At 47.0% G+C, this 20,162-nt stretch overlaps 1 protein-coding gene across 1 annotated transcript; it reads right to left on the bottom strand.

Annotated features, from left to right (window-relative positions):
- Positions 1-1,367: 1,367 nt before the first annotated feature.
- Positions 1,368-3,701, bottom strand: LOC123112432 (uncharacterized). The gene is made up of 2 exons (XM_044533412.1): positions 2,166-3,701; positions 1,368-1,505 (listed from the first exon to the last, which is right to left on the bottom strand). Exons 1-2 carry the CDS (start codon positions 3,598-3,600, stop codon positions 1,486-1,488), a joined length of 1,455 nt encoding a protein of 484 aa, XP_044389347.1. The 5' UTR covers positions 3,601-3,701; the 3' UTR covers positions 1,368-1,485.
- Between the last annotated feature and the right edge of the window lie 16,461 nt (positions 3,702-20,162).

The raw sequence follows: 20,162 nt of genomic DNA, 5'->3' as shown, positions 1-20,162 counted from the left end.
TATACGACCATTTTCTGGGGCATGCGTATGACTATGGTTTCGAGCTCGGGTTTGGCAGCGGGTGCAGCGAGAACATGAAGCGGATCGAGCCATGGAAGTTAGAGAGAGAGAGAGAGAGGCGGACGACGAGGCAAACGACGCGCCTGGGAATGCGGAGGCGGAAGGGCGTCAAGGCCGCCGACGAGGACGTGGGGGGACGAGGTACTGCCGCGACTACCATCCGGAACAGATCCACGATCGCCTATGCCGCCGGGTGGTAGCTACATTACTCGTACCGAATACGTTAACTACCACAACGAAGACGGCAGCAGTTCGTTTGATGTTGCAGCCAGCGAGACAAATGGGGGACGAGGTACCTGTGAGCGCTGGAGATTCATGATGGTGTCGCGCGCGCTGTCCGACGAGATCGCTGGCGACGAGATGACCTTCGCTGATATTTGGTTACTGCGTGAATTATGGAGCTGCGTGAATGATAAAGCTGCGTGAATGATTGGATTCGACAGGTCGTACGTGGTCGTGGGGTCGTGTGATGTTTTTTCTGGGGAGTGTACTGTACATATAAGGTATGGTATATAAGGGTTAGACAGGGTTTGGATCTGGGCTATGGCGCGTCAGGGAAAAAAATAAACTCGCGAGGGATAAGGATACCCCTGTGAAATTGAGTTAGGGGGGAGCACGGAAGCAACACTCCATTGCAACCTTGTCAGCCGGGAACATCCAGAGAGTTTGGCGGGTGGGGGAGATGATGAAGTGTGTTTTATTTTTGTTTATATAATGCGGTGACTTGATGAGCCTTTCGGGGTGTGGTTTTGTATTATCAGCTAATGAACCCATATTATGTGGGGAAATTTTTGCGTCGGTGGCTGCAGATACTATATTGGTGCTATAGATTGATTTTAGAAATTATTGGCATGATCAAAATCGTAAACCAAACTCAACATTGAGTACCTCAATCAAATGAAAGAGTTTGAAATTAGGAAACATAGAAAATTAGAAAAAATTGAATGAGAGAGCTCTTTGAGAAATTGTTGACCCGATCAATATCAGATGACCCAGGTGTAATTTGGAGATCTCATTGTAAGGCTCTAAAAATTAGGAAGCATATATAGTGTATAATATATAAAAAATTAAGAGCTTTGAAAAATTGTTGAGCCGATCAAAATCGGGTGACCTAATTTCAATTGTAGACCTCAATTAAATGTGGGCTCATTAGAACTAGGGAGCATAGTCTTACAAGAATTACATCAACTAACATCTGGACTGGGTTTAAACTTCTGATTAACTAATCAGTACGGTTCCTCTTAAGAAATTCCGTTACAAAACAAAGGATGAAACATGCTACTTGTTCACAACCCTTTATCATCCCCCAATTTATTCTAAAGCCATATAATCTAGTTCTGAGCCACCTAGATAAGTCGCAGTGGAGACTCCAGGATGCTTCTTTCTTTGCTAGCTAGAGGATCCCAGCAGCGTCTTCCCTCTTTGTTAATGCTTTTGCTTTGTACCTGGGATAAGAGAATATCATGCCATCAGTCACACAGATTAGCAACAACAAAACTAATCCATGATCGCTTGATCAGCTACTTCACCCTATCTATCTTTAATTACCCTTCCGGCCTTCCCTATCAAATCGCAAAACCAAGCATTTTAAGAACACAGAGCTCTATACAAAAATTATTATACAACAACACACAACTAAACTGTGCCCTGATTGTGAAAGCAGTAGTTGCAGCTGTTTTTTCCTTTCCCACTCTCAGTTTAAGAGCTGTTCTGGTGAGTATTCCATCATCAATATGTAGCAGGCATTTGACCGTGTGCTGGCTATACACCTGCTTCCGCCATGCTAAGTTTGTGTATGTATCTAATGCTATGAAAGTAATTCGTTTATGACCTCACCAGGGCCTTCCAATCCCCAATCAGCTGTGTCAAGTTTCTACCAACTCTATTTGAGATGACTAGTATTTTCCCCTAGCATGTCTTATTTTGGTTCAACTTATATAGTTCACGCTAATCCCTACACTACCATGAAACCAACAAATATGCATTGATCTGCTAGATTTATCAAAAAGAATAAACATTCGAATGTTCCTGATATTCCATGGCAAATATACCAAGTAGAGGATCTTTGAAAGTAGGAGTGGCAGCAGCAAAATATATGCGATTACCTGGAGCAATTTTGAGATATTTGGAGAGGCTACTTGCAACATACGCCTGGCCTAAACCAATTGTGTTTTTGGCTCCAAACTCAGCAATGCTCTTTATCATCTTCTTTCTCAAGTCAACAGCAAGTACATATGCTGTGCGTTCCATGTCCCGGTAGTCGATCTTGGCGAGGAAATAAACAATGTCGTCTTCTTGCGGGCTCAGGCTCAGGGTGGGTAGGCCAATGTGTAGTCTCTCGAATGCTATGGTACCCTCATCGACCAGCAGATATGGCAGTGACTTTGAAATCTGCGAGGAATCGAGCTCGAGGCCCGTGTGCTGCCAAGGTTTCTCAGCCACAGGCAACGAACGGGTGTCAATTGCCATGCTACATTTGGTAGCTTTCCAGCCATCGAATGTGACGGTTCCATCTTCTGTGAACGAGCCCGGAACAATTCGAATCTGCAGCTGGGTGTAGTGGATGAAACCATCGACAATGGCAACATCCCGACTGCATCTTGGATCACCGGTCCCAACTCCCTCGCTCTCCGGGATCAGCAGGGGCAGTTCGATGGGGCAAAGTATGGGGGTTTCAGCAAGCACGTCACAGAAGAGAATATCCCGAGCAAGATTGACCCATGCGACCACACCATTATCTCCTCCAATGGTGATTGCTTTGTCTGTCCAATGGTGATTGTATGGACCATTCCCCAATACTATGGCCGTCTTGATGCTCCAGGCCTCCTTCTCTGAGTGATAGAGGCAGAGCTCATGTTGTGTCCTTCTGACACGCGCAGAACGTTTTGCGGCGATGACGAATTGGCATGCCTCGCAGTTGTGCTCCTCCTTGTTGGCTCCATGGTGTTGCAGAATGTATCCACTGGAGCTATGAGGGCGCGGGGTCAAGCGGCTGGAGCTCCGAGGGCGCAGAGTGACTCCATGGGGGAGATGGGGCAAGTGGTCATGGTTGGTGGCGGCTTGGCGATGCTTGCTGCAGGTTCGCAAGAGGGCAGCCGAGGCTTCCTCAAATTCGTGATGGCGGCCAGGATTAGGGAGGTGCTTGAGTGACGGGTGGCTTACCTTCTTCCCCTTTCCCTCGGGGTCCTTGGTGGCAGCCTGGTAGACGAAATACTCTTTCCTCTCGGGATGGAAGATGTCGGATCGACTGGGGAGCATGACGCTGAGGAGGACGAGAGGGCCCTCCGTAGCCAGGATGGTCGGGTGGAGGTCGAAGTCGGCGTGCTCGTACTCGGTGGCGTGGACGCAAAAGTAGGAGACGCGCGGAGGGCAGGCGGCGCAAAATGTGACCTTGATGCTGCCCTTGATGTCGGGGCCCTGCAGGACGCAGGTGGCGGTGGTGGCGTCTTGGCGGTCGACCAGGTAGCCGAATTTCTTGATGAGGACGAAGTCCGTCTGCTCGCCATCGGCGTAAGCAGGCGGAGGCAGGGGCGCATCCATCGCTCACCTTGAGATGGATGCCTCCACGCTCTTGGTCTTGAGCACTTGCGCCGTCGATCGATACAAGTAGAGAGGAATATCTCGTCGAAATTCAGGATTCTAATTATTTCTTGTGTTTATAATATGTGTCGTATATATTGATCCAAGGCACCTCTATTTATTTACCTTTTGCATGGCTCCTTCCTCTGGAAAGTCCGGAGACTATATTAGACTACGTATCGTTGTTGTTTTGGAGACTATGAGTCCGTGTCGTTTTTGTATTCCGGCAACCTCTTTGGCCTTGTAATTATGCTTCCTGTTAAACACTTTCTTCTTAATCTTAATATATATACTACTATATCACTACAGAAAAAGCACACATGCAATGCCTAATATCATGCAGTAAGCCGAGTGTTAAAATACGGGCTCACGGCTTACGAGCGTATAGACCGAGTATGCACTAAAATGTACTCCTCCCGTAAACTAATATAAGAGCATTTAGATCACTACTTATAGAAACAGTACATGCCAAACAGTAGAAACACGGCTTACGTAAGAGTAAGAAGTAAGCCGTGAGGACGAACAAAAGGTATTCAGCTTACAGGAGACACTCGGCTTACGTTTGAGTAAGCCCTGATGCTCGTGAAAATATAGTCGATATAGAGAACAACGTCGGCAAAGTCTGTTGCCACATGGCCGCCGTCGGCGCAACTAACGGCTAGCCTGGTGTAAACTGAGTTTGCTTTCCCAGACACTCGGCTTATATTCTCGATTTTCTTTTCCAAATCTAGAAAACGCTTGGCCTCCTACTCCTAGTAAGCTGAGTGATCGCGAAATGACACTCGGCTTACTCTGGTTTATAAATAGCCGCATGACCAGCCCTTTGAGCTTCAAATCACGCCGCCGCCCTCTCCTTTGACTTCGCCAGCCGCAGCTGCTGCCAATGCCGATTTTCGCCGCCATCTCGGCAACAAGCATTCGTCGCCGAACCGAGCTGAGCACATATCGATTGATCGATCTAAATCTTACATATAGTTTCGATCTTTTCGTGTTCATATAGTTCAATCTCTTCGTGTTTGACCGATTGATATGAATAGAATCGATGATATTTTGTTTATGAGGTAGTGAATATGAACAATAAAGGCCGCATTGAAGTATCCATAGCCGAGGCCTACCTGAACAAGGAGGTGTCAAATGCGAAGACCATGTACTATGAGGACAATATTCCCACTCAGCAAAATCCAGTCCTTCGTTACAATGCATGTCAACCCGGCCGATCTACCCCATCTTAGCATCTTCACTAGTCTAGGTGGCAGAGTAAGTGGCGGAAGGGCCAGGCCCATAAAATGTTAGAGTGGGTGACTATTATGTCGTACGTGTTGACCAACATGCCCGAAGTTAAGACAGACATTGAGTAAGTGCTCCTTCTATCTGTTCGCAAATAATCACACTTAAGGTTGTGTCTTGCGTTGCTTCTTTCTCATCACTATAGCAAATTCACACTTGAGTGCTGGAAGCTGGAATGGGACCCTACCAAGGAGGAGAAGGAAGAAACATTTAAAACTGACGGTAAAGGAAAAGGCGGCTTCGTTCCCAACTTCTCGACAAAAGTACCATTCTATCCAACTTTCTTCTGGTGTCGACATTACATGTTTGTCTCTTTACATGCAACTCATGAGAACTGATTTGAAAGTCTTTGCCAAAGGCTTCCAATATTCACCAAGCAATTAAAGGCTTACTATGTGAATGGGTATTGCTTCCATATCCATATCGCTTCCATACTCATCATTACTGCATGCACATCCAATCAAAAGATAATTAATAGCTGGGTCTAAACACCAGGGACAGAGAGATTTGATTACTGTTGAAGAATCGATGAAATGATCGAACTAGATTATGGTTTTGGCAATAACCGTAACCCCGTTCTATTTAGATGCCATTGGTTCGATCCAAGCAGAGTCAGACGTACGCCAGCCATTGGGCAGGTCAAAATTGATCGAACATCAACGTATGACGGAGATGATGTCTATATTTTAGCTAATCAAGCCACACAACTGTTTTATCTACCGTACGCGTGCCACTACGAAGCACCTGGAAGACTGAGATGTTGTGATCATGGTACCAACGCATACTGCACCAGCTGCTCCAAACGATAAAGATTACCAACGCATAAACCCCAACACATATGAGGGAGAGTTTTATCAAGAAGATGGGCTCATAGGACAATTTAATATTCATCTGCCCACTCATGAGGACATGGAAGTAGACGTTGAGGAACAAGAACTTGAGGGCATGGAAGCAGACGATGACCCTGACGCTGGTGAAATCATTAAAAACTTCGAGGACCTACGTTTACTCGAACGTGTTCGTCTAGGTAAAGATGATGACCCGAGCGGTCCAGATCTCGGTTTCATTGATGAATGGTGGGGTGAGATGCATGATAGTGATGAAGAATGCCGGTGCGGATTGACGATCTATGGGGTGGCTCAACCGCTTTGTGGTTAGGAGAGGGGGTGTACTAAACACAAAAAGCATGAACGACAGGGAGGCGCTGCGATCTTTACCCAGGTTTGGGCCGTTGAGAAGCATAAAACCCTATTCCTGCTTTGGTGTATTGGATGGATGTGAACACAGGTACACGGAGCGCTCTCCCCGCGGAAAGGCGCAAGGAGATGGCTGCTACACAGGTACGTATGCTTGTGGTTTGGATGGGTTCGAACCCTTGTAAAGGTTGCCTTGGCCCTCCTTTTATAGCTCAAGGGGTTACCACAGTGGCAAAAGGGTCATTATCTGTTGATGATTCTAAGCTTGACACGCACATGGACGTGTGTTGATAAAGGTGATCTTCAGGCGGTGAGCTGCCACGTGGCCAGACAAGCTTCACCTAACCGCCTGCCCGCTCGACACCTACTTGACAGGTGACTGGCGTGTCGCTGAGGTGGAGTGGTGGAAGGACGAAAGGAGCTTGTCGGGTCTTTGCTTGCCGGCTCTAGCTTGTCGGCTTGAGGCTTGCCGGTATCTTCAGTCTTGATCATCACCATGGGAGAGATGCTCCCCACGCGGTAGTAGTGCTTGCCAGTTGCTGATGACTACGGCCAATGGCCCATGTTCAAAAGGTTTGTTGGACCCTGGTTCTCACTACATCCTCATTAGCCCCCGGGCCCAGCTTCAGCAGAGAACTTCAAGGACTTGATGTTGGAGGTGGGACTAGATTTTGCATGGGTCATGACAGTTATAACTTTTCTTTCCAGAAATGATCATTTCCAAGAATAAGTTCCCAGGAAGTTGCTCTCAAACGTGCTGGCAGCCCCCGAGCCTACTCCCACGAAAACTATCTAGCAGAGAACTCTAAGATATCAATGCTGTAATGAAGTTTTATCTTCTGTCTCATTTCTGACAAAGTGGCTGCCGGGAAGGCTTAAGATTTCATCGAAGAACTTTGACGTTCTCGATGCCGGCTTCCACCAAGCTAGTTTCTGAGAAGGCTTATGATTTTAGCGGAGAACTTTGAGGTTCTCAACACCGGCTTTTGGCAAACTTGTTGCCGAGAATGCTTATGATTTTAGCGGAGAACTTTGACGTTCTCAAAGCCAGCTTTTGGCAAGCTGGTTGCTGGGAAGGCTTATGATTTCAGCGAAGAACTTTGATGTTCTCGATGCCGGCTTCTGGCAAGCTGGTTGTCGGGAAGGCTTAAGATTTCAGTGGAGAACTTTGGCATTCTTGACGCAGGCTTTCGGCAAGCTGGTTGCCGGGAAGGCTTATGGTTTCAGTGAAGAACTTTGACGTTCTCAACGCTGGCTTCCGGCGAGATAGTTGCCGAGATATAGCTTTGTTAGGGAACTATGATATTCTCGATGCCCGTTTTCAGTGGAGAACTCTGATGTTCTCAATGTCGGCTTCCAGCAAGCTGGTTGCCGAGAAGGCTTAAGATTTTAGTGGAGAACTTTGACGTTCACAACGTCGGCTTCCGGCTGGTTGCTGGGAAAGCTTAAGATTTTATTTCCAACAGATAACTCTAAAGTTCTCGATGTCAAGAACTCCTAGAGGCGCCGCCAGCCCCCGAGTTGCAACTGTGTATTGATACGGCAAGTTAATTAGCATCCTAAATGCACTTAACTTGTGTACAACTTCATTTATGACTTCCCTCCTCAGGCAACTCCCTTTGACATATTGGTTCGCTCCATGTCATCGGAATGCTCATAGGTGCACATGTTCTAGACAGTGGTGCTTAGGATCGGGTCCTTGTTAATTAGCAGCCCAAAGAGAACATCGCCTTCCCGAGAAGTTTACAATCTTAGAATAAGTGCAGCTACAAATAGTGTTCCTGGGCAGACTAGTAATAACCACGAGATCAATCATATTCTTCGACTGGTAACCCTTAGATTATTCTTTTTTTTGCATAGGTGTTACCTACGCTTGCTGGAATGCATCTCGATCACGCACATCCTAGTCAATGTCGCTCAGGAACCGATCCTAGCCAACAGCCTATCGAGGATGCTGCCTTCTCGAGAGCTTCACACTCCAAGAACAAACGCGGTTGCATAGCTGTTGCTAGGCGGACCCGAACAACCCAGAGCACAGAATGTATCAAGAGCGCTCCTTTGCACACAAGTTATGAGCAAAGAACATCATCGAGGATGAAATTAAATCAGCTAAAAACAAAAAACTTTTAGGACTTAGTTGCATCTCTAGCCGCTGCATCAGGAAGATCTTGGCTTGTACCTAATCAGGCATAATTGCTCCGCTGACTGCGCTCGCCAATGCACCGAGGAGGTGGGAGTCATGTACCCGCACCGCCAGCGCCATTGTTGATGCGCTCGCCAGAGGGTCGAGGAAGATGACCACCTCCAGCGCCTCCACCTCCTGCTCCCGCCATGGTGGGCACAACGACCATGCCACATGTGCCGGCCATGCCAGCCATGGCGCTCGCGTCGTCCGCTCCGGTGGCACCACTTGTGCCACCCGCAGACGTGTGCGAGGAAACTCTAGAAGTAGAAGGCTTGGTCGCCATTGTGCGCTTCTTCTTGGGCGCCATTAATGATGAAGATGGTGATGAAGCTCGATGAAATTAACGCGCAGCCTGCTGATTCAGGTTTACGCTAGTGATTCCCCTACCTGGCATGAAAAATACGCTGGTGCGGATCGGCGATCTATGGGGTGGCTCAACCCCTTTGTGGTTCGGTGAGGGGGTGCACTAAATGCAAAGAGTAGGAACAAAAGGGAGGCCATGCGATCTTTACCCAGGTTTGGGCCGCTGAGAATCATAAAACCCAACACCTGCTTTGGTATATTGGATGGATGTGAACACAGGTACATGGATCACTCTCCCCCGGCAAGGCGCAAGGAGAGGACTGCTAAACAGGTTTGTATTCTTGTGGTTGGGTTGGGTTCAAACCCTTGTAAAGGTTGCCTTGGCTCTTCTTTTATAGCTCAAGGAGTTACCACAATGGCGAAAGGGACATTATCAATTGATAATTCTAAGATTGACACGCACATGGACGTGTGTCGATAAAGGTGATCTTCAGGCAGTGAGCTGGCACGTGCCCCAACAACACTACAAAGAAAAACCACTTCCATGATGATACGTGTTTGTCACAGTAGGTCACGTTTTCTGTCATGCATGTACATCCATGAAGATTTTATGACAGAATCAAGATAGTCATACCTATGCTGTCGTAGAGGTGTTCGATGACAATACCAAAATTATCATCACGGAAGTGTCCACTTCCATGATGATAAATGGCGCATCATGGAAGAGCTTTCGCCAAGGGTAACTGAAACGTGCCATCCACCGTAACGGGTTGCCGTTAAGCTATCGGGTTCCCGTTTGGATCTGATAACCCGTTAACAGCCTGGACCAATGGGAGATTTTCCATGTGTAAAATCATCATTGGCTAGAGGAAACACCTGTCGGCTCCTCGGTGGGCCAGATGTCGTCCATCCAATGGAGGAGACATGCCTATGGTAGGTCGACACATGGTAGGGCCCAACAGAGGCCCATATAGGTTAAAAAGTCTGACCCAGTCAAAGCCCCATAGTATTTACTCAGATACTAGTGGGTCAGCCCACTAACAGCTTGTTTAAACATGGCACATTTATGGCCCAAAGCCAGATCTGGCCCATTAATTGTTCAACGAATACTTGGGCCCAATTACGACCTAGTGACATTTTGGCCTGTTAGAGGCCCGATGTAGACATGGGCCCATTTCAGCCCGGTGTGTCTTTCGGCCTAGGAATGTCCCCTGCTGCCCATGGGCCATATATGATCCGACGCGACATCCGGCCCACTAACTGCCCGTGATCAAGGTGGCAGCAGTTCAGCCCAACGTGACTTTGGGCCTGTGAAAGGCCTGCCATATAATTCGGCTTGTTGATGCCTCTACTAATCTTTTGGCCTCTTAAAGGCCCATCATATTAGTGGGCCAACTAAGTCCCGTGATATGTTTCAGCATGGTAATGGACTGTCATATAACTGGGCCAACAATGGCCCGGTCTACATTTCGGCCTAGTGAAGGCCCGTCGATGACTAGTGAAAATTGAGGCCCAACATGCATTTCGGCCCGCTAAAGGCCCATGGTATCTTCTGGGCCATAAGAGAACAATAGAATATTCAGTGTGTTAATGGCCCGAAGCTACATGGGCCCAACTAAGCGCTGGGTCCACTAAAGGCCCAACTAAACTTTGGGCCGAATATTGGCCCGTGTAAGTTGTGGGCCTGGCACAAAGTGTGAAGGCCCCAATGGCCTTTCAGGCCCAAGAAAGTTGCAGGCCGGCCTAATTGTGGCCTGCTAAAATGCAGGTCTGTTAGAGGCGAATGTTTTGGCCCGGTCGACTACATCAGAATTTTGTCGTTATTTTAGATAGCAAATGATGGCATATATGGTAACCAGTAGGAATTAAGAACAAACATACTCTGTACAGTAAAGTTACGACATAGTAACTTAGAATAAACCTACAGTATACAATAAAGGATTTATGGTATATTACATCCACTGGGCATCGAAGTACACCACCAGTGATCATAAAGCACAACGAAGAAGCAGATTACAAAAAGTAGGCGCCATTGCAGTGTAACAAAATAATACTGAACCAAAAGACCACTTCCATGACAGTTCAAGAAAGGTTAGCCTTGCGCGGGAACTACTGCGCAAGTTGTTGAGCAAGGCTGTGAGACCGGCCTAGCATGTCGGTCATTGCTTCCAGGTGTAGCTGTTTAGCAATGAGGTTCACATTGTTGTTCTCCACGATCTTTCTTAGAGATAGGACTTCAAGTCGAAGTTGAGTTGCAGAATGCCTTTCTGCTAGAACTTCGGACTGAGGAAGTCAAACTGATTTTGACAACGAATTCTGTGAGCTTGTCTGACTGCTAGTCTCAAGTAACTTGAACACTGCATGAAGACATGACTTTGGGGTTGTCTCGCTATCTTCATGTTGTTTTGCCTTTTTGCTGCAATATATGTTAGGTTTGTCTCACAACCTTCAGCAGACTTGTGCATGCCATCAAGCATATCACCCTGAAACAAGCAGAGAGATGACATGTTTTGCACATGTATAAACAAAGATGGTAATTGTCCGTGCTGTCAATTCCATCCAATTTCAAATTAGAAATAAAGATTCAGTTCAAAATATCAATAACATAATTTGGCATTGTTCATAATGCAGGGAGCTTCACCACACTACTGGATTACCATGTCAACAAAACAAGCATAGATGAAGGGAAAAGACAATCATTGTATCTATTTTGGTTAATGTGCATGGCATGTTCTTCATATCATCAGCCACATTAGTATGATAAAACAGGAGATGATAAGGTGCAAGCGTGGGCAGCTTCACCACACACTTGATTATAGATCCACAAAAACAAGCATACATATAGGGAGTATTGAGTAATGTCGATGGTATGAATAGGGAATTTGGTTTTACAACTAAAACTTCGAACCTACAGTTGTTGCGAACATGTATTTTGATAAAATATAAAACTAAACAACAGGTGGCAATAGGGAGTATGAGCAAATTAAACAGCAGTGGAGGATATAGGCTTTAGAAGGACCGACTTACATTAACGGTTAACACCGGCTTTATAATGCCCTTCTCCCTGTCAAGGGAAGGATAACTCAAGAATTTCAGCACATAATGTTCTTCATAAGCATTGCCTGTACTCTACATTTTGTTGAGAGTAATTATAGATATGCTAATACTGGAAGAGATAGAGGATAATGAAGATAAGATGCAGATTGATGCTACATAATCAATTACCAATCCCTGGAAGTACAAGCGTTACAGGACAAAATACTGACAAGAGCAATGGGCTACACTTCTGCACTGGCATTGTCTGTGTATTCAACTTTTTGGTAAGATTAAATATAGATCTGATATTTTTTAGTAAATGGTGGGCGAGGGAGATAAGATGCAAAATGCTACACAATGAACTAATCCCTCTTCCCATAATATAACACTACTAGGAAAATGCCTATAGATAGAAGTTTACCAGTAGCGTTTGTTTGCAACCCAACGCTACTAGTAGTTAGTAGTAGCGCTGGCTACAAACAACGCTATTGGTATCAGTTAGTAGCAGCGCTTGTTACCTGGGCCCACGCTACTACTAAGTGTAACACACCACACCCCCTGGTCAAAAAATAGCAGCAGCGCCTGTCCTCTAACCTGCGCTACTGCTAGTATAGTATCTATAGCGCCTGTTTTACTAAATTTTTCTATGTATAACATTTTACCAGTAGCGTGTGTTTCTGGCCAGCGCTATAAGTAGTGCAACCCTAGCTGTAGATATTTTGCAAGATGCCATAGCAGTAGCGCGTATAGGTGACCTGCGCTACTGCTATGCCCGCCAACCACCTAACACCTTTCCCCTTCTTCCTCCCCTCTCTTCTTCCCCCTTCCTTTCTCCCCCTTTCCTTGCACCTTGCTTGTTCCTTTCAATGCTCCTCCACCACCACCCCTCCATTATAGCCCTCCCTCCCCCTCTTCTTTGCCCCTCCACCACCCCTCCATTAGAGCCCCCCCTCTTCTTTGCCCCTCCACCACCCCTCCATTAGAGCCCCCTCCCTTCCCCTCTTCTTTACCCTCCACCATCCCCCTTTTCTTTGTGCCCTCCACCACCACCCCCTCCATTAATGCCCTCCCTCCCCCTCTTCTTTTCCCTCCTCCCACTTCCATTAATGCCTTCCCTCTTCTCTCCCTCTCCTCTCCCACTATCTCCCTAGCTAGCTAGCTCTCTCTCTCTCCCTAGCTAGCTAGCTAGCTAGTTAGATCTATATATATATAGAGCTACTAGGTAATTAAGAAGAAAGGTTCTCGATATCCCTCTCGACACATAGGTGAGCAAAAAAAGGTGTTTGTGTGGATAGGACCGAAACAATATATATATGGGCGATATGAGAATATATATACCGAATTGTGTGTGGCATAATTTGAGTTGCCTACATTGTGTATTTGATGAAATAATGTGGGTGACATTAGTTGCCTATGTTTTGCCGAAATGTCGATTCAATTCCGTTTCAGTGAATTTCGGGCATGCAAACTCAATATGTACTATGTTTATGGAAGGTCATGCCGAATTTTTGTATGAATTTGATCCATGCATGCATATATACGTGGTTATAATATTTTCTCCGCCCGTAGGTGATCATGAAGGTCAATGGAAGGATGGTGGAAAGATACTGGCAATCCGCTGTGGATGACATGTATGAAAAAAGACTGAGGGATTTTTTATGTCCGTGTCGAAAATGCAAAGGAAGAGTCAGGCTCGACCCCTTTGAGGGTGGTAAATTCAAGGCGCACCTGCTCATGCATGGTTTCATGCATGGCCATACTCGGTGGATAAGTGAAGAAGAAGAAGAAGATGATGATGTTGATGATGATGAGGACGTCGACGGGGCAGGAAATAACGACATGGGGCCACCAGACAAAGAGATGACCGATTATGTGCCCGAAGAGGAAGACGGCCTCAGAAATGTCGATGGCGAAGAGGCAGTTCAAGGCGGAGAAGACGCGGACACGCCACCGTATTCGTCGCTACTAAGTTCAGCCATGTGGGACCCGCATGTTCGAGACCTGCTTCGCAAGAAGACGACTAGCGACAGAGCTGCTTCTAGAGAGGAGGCCAAACTGGTGCAACTGGAGGTAGACTCGAAGACTCCTTTGTATGATGGTTGCAATAATCCCGAGGTGACCCGCTTGAGTTTCACACTAGAACTTCTAAAGATGAAGGAAAAAAACAAATGGACAGATACAAGCCTAGATGAGCTTCTGAAGTACCTAAAGAAGGTTCTTTCGGCGGGAAGCCTGTGTCCTACTAGTGTTGAGGAGGCAAAGAAAATCGTGTGCCCTCTTGATCTGCCACATATTAGATATCACGCATGCATCAATGATTGCATCATATATCGGAACGAGCACGCAGAAGAAACAATCTGTCCAAAGTGCAATGGTTCACGATATAAAAAGGCCGGAAAGAAAGCTCCACAGAAAGTTGTATGGTACTTTCCGATAACTCCGCGTGTACAGCGGTATTTCGTAGATCCTAAGGAAGCAAAACTTATGCGCTGGCACGCGGAGAGGGTGAAGCCAGATGACGGAGATGAACCGAAGCTGAGACACCTCGCAGATGCTACCCAGTGGAGAGCATTAAATGCTAAATTTGATTTTTTTCGCAAATGATCCAAGGAACATCGTGCTTGGCACTAGTAGTGATGGCATGAATCCATTTGGCAACCAGAATACCAGTCATAGCACATGGACCGTATTTCTACATGAGAGCCGCGCTGATCACGACGGTGCAGGACTATCTCGGTTACAGCTATCTCTCCGGCCAGGTGTGCCACGGATATTGCGGATGCATGAGGTGCATGGATGATACAACTTCTCTGCAGCTATCGAAATATGGCGGGTCTTCGAAAATCGTGTACATGGGGCATCGAAGATGGCTCGAGAAGGATGACCCATGGAGAAAGCGTGGAGATCTATTCAACGGTAAGGCTGAGCATCGAGGTCCTCCACGTAAGCATAGCGGTGCAGAAATATATGAGTTATTGAAGAACTGGGAAGAGTGCCCCTCGCTGGGAAAGATGAAGAAAAAGGCGTCGGAGCCCCTGCTGAAGATATGGAAGACGAGATCTGTTTTTTGGGACTTGGAATACTGGCCCATACTCGACACGCCTCATAGCCTTGATCAAATGCATATCACAAAAAATATCCTTGAGAGTTTGCTTGGAACATTGATGAACATGCCGGAGAGGACCAAGGATGGGCCGAAGGCAAGAAAAGACTTGGAATTTTTGAAAATCAGGAAAGATCTTCAAATGCCCGGTAAAAGGTCGTCAGAGGAGACCGAGACGGAGATGGAGACGGAAGATAGGGGCAAAAAAGTAAACAAGAAGGAAGAACAATATTGCCCCCCTCTTGCTTCACCTTAGATCCGAAGGAGGTCGATCAATTGTCCTAGTGCCTTGTCGGAATCAAAGTTAGTTCCGGATACTGTGGGAAGATAAGCAGATATCTGGACAATAAGAAAAATAGGTTTAGTGGGATGAAGTCTCACGACTGTCATGTGATGATGATGCAGTTACTCCCAGTTGCACTTAGAGGGATTATGGACACACATGTGCGTGAGACGCTTACTGACCTATGCCACTTTTTTATGCTATCTCTCGAAAGTCGACCAATGTGAAGCAACTCCATAGGCTATAGGAAGAGATCGTTGTCATACTGAATGAGCTAGAGATGTACTTCCCGCCCACGTTCTTTGATGTCATGGTGCATCTATGTGTCCACATCGTGGACGACATCATCGACCTAGGGCCGACATTCCTGCATAGCATGATGCCATTCGAGAGGATGAATGGGGTAATCAAAGGATTCGTTCATAACATGTCCCGTCCAGATGGAATCATAGCCCAGGGATATCTGACCAAAGAGTGCATCTCTTTCTGTGAGAGTTATCTGACCAAAGACCCTGTTGTTGGTTTGCCCATCAACAAGCACTATGGAAGGCTCGAAGGCGAAGGTCACACCAACGGTCATAGGGATGTGAATGTGTTACGCTCGGTCCGACAAAACGACCTTGACAGGGCAAACTTAGTAGTGCTACAACACCTAGATGTGCTAGAAGATTTCGCGACACTGCACAAAGAGACCATCGCAAAGAAGTACCGTGACCGTGGGGTGCACAGGACGGACACTGAAGTTATTAGAGAGCACAACTCCACTTTCTTCCGTTGGTTCAAAGAGCGAGTTATGGCTAATCCCTCGGACGAGGGTTGTCCGAACGGAACACTCATATACGCCTTAGCACATGGCCCCTTGACCAACCTCGCGACTTATCAAGCATACGATATCAACGGATACACGTTCTACATGGAGGAGAAAGATAAAAACAGTGATGACCAAAACTCAGGGGTGACGATGGAAGCCATGACCGGGAATGTAATTGAAAGATATTACGGAAGGGTCGAAGAGATATGGGAGCTTAACTACTCTGGATTGCATAACGTGACGATGTTCCGTGTCAGATGGGCTAAAAATGTACACAGAGAAAACCGACATTTCACTACCATGTGTATACCCGACTCCGATGATAGCGGTACCGTCAACACCATCGCCAAAAATGAGCCATGGGTACACGCTAGACACGTGACACAATGTTTCTTCATAAATGATCCGATCAATCACAGCCATGTTGTCGTGAGGAGAAGCAAAAGGAGCATCGCCGGAATGGATGGAGTTGCCAATGAGAAAGACTATGACCAGTACGGTGATCCGATGAGGGAAGATGATGCTGATGACGACGAAACATATGTCAAAAGAAAGATCGTAATCCTTGGGGAAGGAAAAGTCACGACCATGGGCTCAATTATTCGACAACGAACAAAAGAGGGAAGAAGATTAGTCTGAAGCGTCGTCGTCGCCCAAGCTGACAAACTAATCCCAAAGTTTGTGTGTGTCTAGCTATTTTGTATACCGCCGATAGCGGTCAAATGATGTAAGATATATATTATACTAATTATTATCCGGAGGGTAACAGTGGTATTGCTCAAACGACAGACCAAATTAAACCCCTGAGTTTGTGGAATATGAAAAAGAACAAGAAAAAGAAAAAGAAAAAGAAAAAGAAAAAGGAAAAAGGAAAAGAATAATAAAAGTAAAATAGAGAAATAAAAATAAAATAAAAAAGAAGGAAGTTTGTGGAATATGAAAAAGAAAAAGAAAAAATAAAAAAATAAAAAGAAAAAGTTAGCAGTAGCGCGTTTTCGCTAGGACAGCGCTATAGCTAAGAAAAGAAAAATTTAAAAAGAAGAAGAAAAAGTTAGCAGTAGCGCGTTTTTTCTAGGGCAGCGCTATAGCTAAGGAAAAGAAAAATATAAAAAGAAAAAGTTAGCAGTAGCGTGTTTTTGCTAGAGGAGCGCTATAGCTAAGTTAGCTATAGCGCGTTTTGCCAAGACGCACTATAGCTAAGTTGCGTATACAGAGCCACTGCACCCATCTCTTTCCTCTGTCTCACTGTCGCTCGATCCGATCGATCCCCTTTCTCTGTGCCGCCCCTCCCACACCGCCGACGCCGCACCAGACCCTAACACCGTGCCCGCCCACGCCGTCGTTGACGCGCGACGCCCCGACACTCCCTCCCCCTTGCTGCCCCGTCCCCATAGGTCCACCCGCCAGCCCGACCCCTCCCCCCGTGCCGCCCCTCTCCCCCAAGTTCTCCCCTCCACCGGCCGGCGCCCCTCCCCCATCAGGCCCTCCACCGGCCGGCGCCCCTCCCCCTCCTCTCTCTCTCTCTCTCTCTGTCTCTCTCTCTCTCTCTCTCTCTCTCACCAGTCGTACGTGTTCTCTGCAGCAGGTTTGGCTCCTCTGGAAGCAAGGTGCTCGGCAAGGAGGAGAAGGACGCCGGATGCAAGGTGCTTGGCTCCTCTGGCAGCAAGGTGTTGGGGAACGTTGCAGAAAATTAAAATTTTTCCTACGGTTTCACCAAGATCCATCTATGAGTTCATCTAAGTAACGAGTCAAGGGAGTGAGTTTGCATCTACATACCACTTGTAGATCGTGTGCGGAAGCGTTCAAGGGAAGGGTGATGATGGAGTCGTACTCGCCGTGATTCAGATCACCGATGACCAAGTGCTGAACGGACAGCACCTCCGCGTTCAACACACGTACGGGACGGATGACATCTCCTCCGTCTTGATCCAGCAAGGAGGAAGGAGAGGTTGAGGAAGATTGCTCCAACGGCAGCACGACGGCGTGGTGGTGTTGGTGCAGCAGTACTCCGACAGGGCTTCGCCAAGCACGTAACGGAGGAGGAGAGGTGTTGGGGAGGGGAGGGGCTGCGCCTTGGGATGTGTACAGCAGCCCTCCCCTCACCCCTCTATTTATAGGGGAAGGGGCAAGGGGGGCCGACCCCTCTAGATGGGATCTAGAGGGGGGCGGCGGCCAGGGAGGGGGGACTTGCCCCCCAAGCAAGGGGACGCCCCCCTTAGGGTTTCCCCCCCAACCCTAGGAGCATGGGCCCAAGGTGGGGGGCGTGCCCAGCCCTCTAGGGGCTGGTTCCCTGCCCCTTGCGGCCCATGTGGCCCTCCGAGAGGGGTGGCCCCTCCCGGTGGACCCCCGGAGCCTCTCCGGTGGCCCCGGTACAATACCTATATGCCCCCGAAACTTTCTGGTGTCCGCATGACAACTTCCCATATATAAATCTTCACTTCCGGACCATTCCGGAACTCCTCGTGACATCCGGGATCTCATCCGGGACTCCGAACAACATTTGGTAATCACATACAAGTCTTCCTAATAACCCTAGTGTCACCGAACCTTAAGTGTGTAGACCCTACGGGTTCGGGAGACATGCAGACATGACCGAGACGACTCTCCGGTCAATAACCAACAGCGGGATCTGGATACCCATGTTGGCTCCCACATGTTCCGCAGTGATTTCATCAGTTGAACCACGATGTCGAGGAATCGATCAAACCCCGTATACAATTCCCTTTGTCAATCGGTACGTTACTTGCCCGAGACTCGATCGTCGGTATCCCAATACCTCGTTCAGTCTCGTTACCGGCAAGTCACTTTACTCATACCGTAATGCATGATCCCGTGACCAACCACTTGGTCACTTTGAGCTCATTATGATGATGCATTACCGAGTGGGCCCAGAGATATCTCTCCGTCATACGGAGTGACAAATCCCAGTCTCGATCCGTGTCAACCCAACAGACACTTTCGGAGATACCTGTAGTGCACCTTTATAGTCACCCAGTTACGTTGTGACGTTTGGTACACCCAAAGCACTCCTACGGTATCCGGGAGTTACACGATCTCATGGTCTAAGGAAAAGATACTTGACATTGGAAAAGCTCTAGCAAATGAACTACACGATCTTGTGCTATGCTTAGGATTGGGTCTTGTCCATCACATCATTCTCCTAATGATGTGATCCCGTTATCAACGACATCCAATGTCCATAGCCAGGAAACCATGACTATCTGTTGATCAACGAGCTAGTCAACTAGAGGCTCACTAGGGACATATTGTGGTCTATATATTCACACGTGTATTACGATTTCCGGATAATACAGTTATAGCATGAATAAAAGACAATTATCACGAACAAGGAAATATAATAAAAATCCTTTTATTATTGCCTCTAGAGCATATTTCCAACAGTCTCCCACTTGCACTAGAGTCAATAATCTAGTTACATTGTGATGAATCGAACACCCATAGAGTTCTGGTGTTGATCATGTTTTGCTCGCGAGAGAGGTTTAGTCAACGGATCTGCGACATTCAGATCCGTATGTACTTTGCAAATTTCTATGTCTCCATCTTGAACATTTTCATGGATGGAGTTGAAGCGACGCTTGATGTGCCTGGTCTTCTTGTGAAACCTGGGCTCCTTGGCAAGGGCAATAGCTCCAGTGTTGTCACAGAAGAGTTTGATCGGCCCCGACACATTGGGTATGACTCCTAGGTCGGTGATGAACTCCTTCACCCAAATTGCTTCATGTGCTGCCTCCGAGGCTGCCATGTACTCCGCTTCACATGTAGATCCCGCCACGACACTCTGCTTGCAGCTGCACCCGTTTACTGCTCCACCATTCAACATATATACGTATCCGGTTTGTGACTTAGAGTCATCCAGATCTGTGTCGAAGCTAGCGTCGATGTAACCCTTTACGATGAGCTCTTCGTCACCTCCATAAACGAGAAACATGTCCTTTGTCCTTTTCAGGTACTTCAGGATATTCTTGACCGCTGTCCAGTGTTCCTTACCGGGATTACTTTGGTACCTTCCTACCAAACTTACGGCAAGGTTTACATCAGGTCTGGTACACAGCATGGCATACATAATAGATCCTATGGCTGAAGCATAGGGGATGACACTCATCTCTTCTTTATCTTTTGCCGTGGTTGGGGACTGAGCCGAGCTCAATCTCACACCTTGCAACACAGGCAAGAACCCCTTCTTGGACTGATCCATTTTGAACTTCTTCAAAATCTTATCAAGGTATGTGCTTTGTGAAAGACCTATGAGGCGTCTCGATCTATCCCTATAGATCTTGATGCCTAATATGTAAGCAGCT

This window comes from Triticum aestivum, chromosome 5B (genome assembly GCF_018294505.1).
Source record: "Triticum aestivum cultivar Chinese Spring chromosome 5B, IWGSC CS RefSeq v2.1, whole genome shotgun sequence".
In the NCBI taxonomy this organism is placed as follows: domain Eukaryota; kingdom Viridiplantae; phylum Streptophyta; class Magnoliopsida; order Poales; family Poaceae; genus Triticum; species Triticum aestivum.
This window is presented reverse-complemented; position numbering and strand designations above follow the sequence as displayed.

Excerpts from the sequence above, each read along its gene's own strand:
- LOC123112432 (XM_044533412.1), bottom strand. The coding sequence starts at position 3,600 with ATGGATGCGCCCCTGCCTCCGCCTGCTTACGCCGATGGCGAGCAGACG. Across the intron at positions 1,506-2,165 it reads ATATCTCAAAATTGCTCCAG|GTACAAAGCAAAAGCATTAA; the intron begins GTAATCGCATAT and ends CTCTTATCCCAG.